Below are 6,000 nucleotides of genomic sequence, written 5' to 3'. Positions count from 1 at the left end.
TTCCACAGCTACAGCCTTATCCTGTATGTTCTAGGCTGCGACCTTCTCCACTCTTAACTTATCCACCAACTCAAGGCCAGAAACTTTCTATCTTTCAGAAGGTCATCAAAGACTTGGGTGTGTTGTTGGTACCATTTCTTCTGTTCACAGTACAGTTTTGGCTTGATCCCATTTTATATTTTCTCACTGTCATTTCAGTGGAATTTGAAAAAGGAAGATTGATAGATACCAGAACTCATCCATCACTTTGAGCTGGAACTCTATATTTTTTGAAGTAGAACGTATTGCTGCCAAGTTTTTCTTGTCCCTTTAGGTATTCAGAATGAATGAGAATCACACCACTGTGTTATGATACAGTTTTTTCTCCAAAACCTTCAAGCAGTGAGGAATATTTGTTCTCAAACTGTTATTGTTTTGTTTTTTTTTTCTTTGCGGCACGCGGGCCTCTCACTGTCGTGGCCTCTCCCGTTGCGGAGCACAGGCTCCGGACGCGCAGGCTCAGTGGCCCATGGCTCACGGGCCCAGCCGCTCTGCGGCATGTGGGATCTTCCCAGACCGGGGCACGAACCCATGTCCCCTGCATCGGCAGGCGGACTCTCAACCACTGCACCACCAGGGAAGCCCTGTTATTGTTTTTAATTGTTGTTATTGTTTCTTATGATTCCAGTTTCATCTTCTTGCCCTCACTTTTACTTTATTGCCCCTCTCATGGTGCTGTCTTGTAATAGACTCTCTTTTTCTAATCAGCTGCTTCTGATATGCAGCAGATTATCCATAGAGCAAGAGTCAAACTTTGAGGGTTTCTTGAGAGACACTCCTTTGAGCAACATGCTTAAATTTTAGGGCATGAATTTTTGTGACATCTATTGTGACTGACTTGAGGCTGTTTGTCCTCACTGATTTGGGTCTATCTTTAGATAGTTGAAATCTTTAGATAGTTGCCAGATAAAGTGAACTCTGACCAGGTCTTGTAGATTTATTATCTTCATTAGAGCACTATATAAATTCCTAGTGTCAACACCAATCGTTTTTTTTCTCTTAGATATATTGCCTCTCAATGAATCATAATTCATTTTACCATGAGTAAATTTTTTCACATAAAGACCATTTACAACCAAGGTACAATATTATACTTAAGTTATTAATAGTCAATAATTTATTTATTAATATGGATTTATTAGCCAATGTGCCAATTTTTTTCCTGTCTTTAGTTTTAACACATATAATAATAACTCTAAAGAAGCTCACAAATTACAAAAAGCAATACTTTAGGACTCAGCATAGTCATCTCATAGGAAGAAAATTTACTTCATGTTGCAAATGCAAATTTTAGCAACAATTCTGTAGAAGTTACTTTTCTAGGACTGTTTCCAAAGCATTATTTCAACTACTCAAGATAAAACACATTATTTATCAGGATGTGGTATTTCAAAATGTTACAGATGAGAAATACATGTCAAAGGTAACACATTTGTTTAATTTCATTAGTTACAAGTGAACTGGTGGATTAGTCATGATTTTAGGTGTGTGTAATATTTCTACTAAGACATCTAATCCATGTCTCATTGATAATCAGGAATGGGTATGGCTATTGAGAGATTCCAGGTAAGTCAGGGTCACCATCTCTGGGGACCCACTGGGCCCACTTGCCCCACTCCATAGACCTAACACAAGCTTTTAATTCATGCTGTGGTTTTAATGCACAGTGTGGTTCATGAGCACTGAGAAGCAAATGCCATCTCTCTTTGGGATGAAATCAAAGGACTGTCTTGACAGATAACCTGGAGAATACATCTATAGATAAAAATCTTGACCATATTAAGTCAGGGAGCACTGTTAGAGCATAAAGATTTTATGTCCAGTGGTCAACAAGGTTGGAAAGAGCTGGCTGTTTCAGAGAGAAGAAACCTCTCTTTAGTACTGTATTGTGGGTCAGAAAAGGCTAGGTAAAGAAACCAATCCCTGAAGACAAGTTAAATGTTTCAAGTGAACCTGCACAGTGAAGTAGTAACTCTAAATAACAAGCATTTGCAAAACCACCCTAACCCTAATTCTATTGTGTGAATATCAATCTGGTTTTGGCCTGATAATTATAGCTGTGTAGATCTAATAATTAGATGGGTGGTTCAGAGCCAACTCAATATGGTCACTCAATAGAATTTCTGGTTCAGACATCATAACCAAAAATGAAACAAAGAAAAAATTTCCTGGGTCATATGTCTAGGCTCCAAAGAGAAGGAGATGACAGCTCTACAAGATAGGAAAAACAGATTCTGCTTCCTTATTGTTTTTCTTTCTCTTTGTCATGGCAACCTATGTTTTGAGGGAAAGGGATATACATGGAGTTTTAAAACTGGAAGAGGCCATCAAGCTCCTTCATTTCTACAGACTTTAGAGGCCCAGTAATTTGCCCCAGATCCAAAAGTAAACTAGTGTCCAGCCTGCTTTATTAATCAGTGGGAGATCTAGTGTGCCCCACTCATAATTCCCATTTGTCACTATTTATAAGTCCTTTCTAGAGTTCACATCTTTAATGCCAGAAGACTGGCCAAGAAGAGTAATTCTTAGTTTGCTCAGCCACAACAGCTGAAATCTTGCCAGTTTTTCCAGGCAACAGTTGGGTCACATCAGGTAGATTCTTGTGAAGAGATGATTAAGTTTCAGAGACTGAAAAAACAACTCAAATCTACACCTTCCCCCTCCTTCATGTGTCAAAATAGCTGTTCCTTGCATGATGTTCTGTTTGACTTTTCAGTTTCTAGGGACTCAGATTCTCTTGGGTTGTATCAGGGAACATGAAGTGGAACTAAACCAACATGGGGCCAGTTTTATCTTGTGGTCACCAACCAAGTTAATAGCATTTGCCATTTGCTGAATCTTTAGTATGAAATGCCATATGAAAGTGAGAAAGCTCAATGTCAACATGGCTCAGTTGATATTTATTAAGCATTTTATACAATGTCATCACTGCACTTAGCATCCAGCAACTCTTCCAGAAAGTATACATTACTTTGATATCACCTGGGATTCAGACATGTCGGTAGCCTCTCTTCCTTCTTGGAGGCAATGATTAGGTTAATGCTAGTCCCTCTCCAGAGCTGAACACTACCTGCAGGTTGGGTCAGCTGTGTGTTGTGTCAGTGGTTGGAATGCATGCTCAAGAAACCAGCCTAAGTCCCCCTACCACTTACAAAACTGTTTGCTTATACTCTTGAGATTTGGTCCTGCTTATTTGGGGTTAGATGGGAGTTTTCAAGCAGTTCATAGTTTTCCTGCATGTTGGGGAGACTTTGCCTCATGTCTTGGGTAACCTTTTGAACCTGAATACCGGTGCTGTTCTTTGCAGAAATTCTCTGACCCCGGTATGCCTGAGCCTGACGTTTACAGATGCCAAACTTGCTGAGCAGGATAAACACATCCCTCTGGAAGGCATTGGTGAAAATGGCGTAGAGGAATGGATTGGCACAGGAGTTCAGTGGGTAGAAGAGAACCAGCAAGATTTTGGAGTTGGTAACGGTGATGAGAGGCTTGTTCATAAGTGCTGACAGAGCATAGAATGAGATTGGCGCCATGCACATGAAGTCAGTGAAGATCAGCACAGCCATCCTCTTGGCAATTTTGGTGTCTTTGTCCCCCGGGTTGTACTGGGGATTCCGGACTGTGATGTAGATCTTCACGTAACAGGAGCAGACGATGATAAAGGCAACTATGTTGAGCAACAGAACAAGGATAATATATGCCAGGGCAAGAGGAGTCTCGGTGTCCATGGGCAGGCAGATACTGACCTTAGCGTAGCTGCTGATTCCCACCAAAGGGAGCAGGGCGAGCAAGAAGCAGCAAATCCAGCCCCCAACCATGATGGCGCAGGCGTGCCTGAGGCGGATCTTGCGGTCCAGGCGCATGGCGAAGGTGATGGCGTACCAGCGCTCCAGGGTGATGACTGTCAGTGTGTACACTGACAACTCGCTGGCAAAGACGGTGAAGAAACCAGCTGTGTTGCACCCAGGGCCTGTCTGCCAGTCGATGGCGTGGTTGTAGTACTCAGACTGAGTGTAGAGGTCTACGGAGGCGATGAGGAGCAGGTACATCCCCATGCAGAAATCTGCGAAGGCCAAGTTGCACATGAGAAAGCGAGGGACAGTCAGTTTGTAGTGGCTCGTGAGGAGGATGACCAGGACAAAGACATTGCCCAGGAGAGCCAGCAGACTAACAAACCACACCACGATTCTCAGGAATTTGTAGCCCATTATGTCTTCACAGGGGTTGAACTCATCCGACCTGGGGGTACACACCATGTCTTCACTGCCCCCACACACAGTGTAGTCATAATGGCTGTCAAAGGCCTGTAGGGTCTCTTCCTGGGGGTTTTTGAGCTCTTGGCCAAAACCAATGATCTCATCCTCTTGTTCTTCTAAGAAGACGTAATAATGAGAGTTGCTGTGGGTATCCTGGAACTTGGAGTTTTCCTTGTACCCAGAGCTGCCGTCACCCAGAACCTCTTCATATTCTTGGTCGAAGGGACCATTTAAAGCTTTCACAGATTTTCTCTGACGCAGGCTCCGAATACTGCTCTCATTACACATTAAAGACTCAAGGATTCTGCAAGGCAGTAGATATAAGTCACCACTTGCTGAAAACCCTCTAATAGTCCCCGCAACACGTAGCAAAATATGCAAACTACTTCATATGATATACATGATTCTGTGAGATTCTACATGATCTGGTCAGGCCTGTCTCTCCTATGTCATTTCCTATTACCCTCCCCTCTCCAAGTGTGATCCACTGACATTGGTCCTTATTTCTCGTCTGCAACCAGTTCAAGAACAGCAGTGACTTAAAAAAAAAAAAAAAAAGTATGGATGCTAGAGCCAGTCTGCTTAGGTTAGGATATGATTCTACTATTTACTGGCTGTTTCATCTTGGGTAGGTCTATGAATATTGGTTTATTCATTTGTACAATGGGATAGGGAGAGTATCTATTTCATTTTGGATTGTTAAAGGATTAGATGAGTTTATCATTTGGAAGTTCTTAGGACAGCACCTGGAACATTGTTAGTGCCATGTGTATTTTGGTTACTATTATTATTACTATTCCTCTTCAGGGCTTTAGAATTCCATGTTCCCTTTGCCTGAAAAACTCATGGCTGCCTCTGCTCATTATTCAGTTTTAAACTCAGATTTTCTTTCCTCAGAAGGGGGTTCCTTCATCTTCTTTAATAAATTGCCTGAGCCTTGTGTTTATTTTCTTCACAGCACTATCTAATATCTTCTTATTTGTTTGCCTGTTTCTTTTCTGACTTCCCATTCTAGAACATAAACAAAATGCAAGAAGGCTCTTGCTGTGGATAGGACAGTGCCAGGCACATAACAGGTGCTCAATAAATATTTATTGAACAAATGAATAAATGGACACTATTGTGCAGACATGCTTATGGAAGTAAGATTTAGTGTTTCACTAGCTCTCCAGACTGACATCAAAAGGGATTCTTTTTTGGCCACGCCACACGGCATGCAGGATCTTAGTTCCTCGACCAGGGATCGAACCGGTGCCCACTGCAGTGGAAGCACAGAGTCTTAACACCTGGGCCACCGGGGAGTTCCCCATATGGGGTTCTTTAACTGGCTTTAGCTGCTTTAACTGCTTTAGCAGATTCATCTATTGAGCTCTGCTTAAAATGCCCAGTGGTCTGCCTATTCTAGCCTGTTTGGAGGTTGACGAGAAATCTGGACCCTGCCCTCGGGGTCCTCTTTAGCCTCCCAGCTGTCCCTGGTCCCTTTTCTGCTCAGGGCTGGCTAACACCATCCCCGTACCCTGCTCCTAGTTTTCTGCAGCTGTTATGCCCGCATTAGCTTTCTTTGCACAGCTGTTCAACTTTCCTGTTTGCTTCTATCCCCACAGCTAGATCCCAACTTATTTACAACTGCTAGTCTGAGTGCAGGAAGTCAACCCGCAGATATTATATAGAAACCAAGAGGGAGTGAATAAGAGATAAATGAAGA

The 6,000-nt window shown here is 42.5% G+C and overlaps 1 protein-coding gene across 4 annotated transcripts in view; it reads right to left on the bottom strand.

Moving 5' to 3' along the window:
• Nucleotides 1–1,252: 1,252 nt before the first annotated feature.
• Nucleotides 1,253–6,000, bottom strand: part of TSHR (thyroid stimulating hormone receptor) — a 157,920-nt gene continuing 153,172 nt past the window's right edge. For all 4 annotated transcript variants that reach the window (XM_028496251.2, XM_028496252.2, XM_007113390.4 and 1 more), the window contains one exon: nucleotides 1,253–4,599. In XM_028496251.2, coding sequence (XP_028352052.1) covers nucleotides 3,204–4,599 — 1,396 coding nt within the window. In that variant the 3' untranslated portion in view covers nucleotides 1,253–3,203. The remainder of the gene's footprint in view (nucleotides 4,600–6,000) is intronic.

Source organism: Physeter macrocephalus, chromosome 11, assembly GCF_002837175.3.
Source record: "Physeter macrocephalus isolate SW-GA chromosome 11, ASM283717v5, whole genome shotgun sequence".
Lineage (NCBI taxonomy): Eukaryota > Metazoa > Chordata > Mammalia > Artiodactyla > Physeteridae > Physeter > Physeter macrocephalus.
Note: the sequence above shows the minus strand (reverse complement) of the source record. Positions and strands in the feature narration are given on the sequence as shown.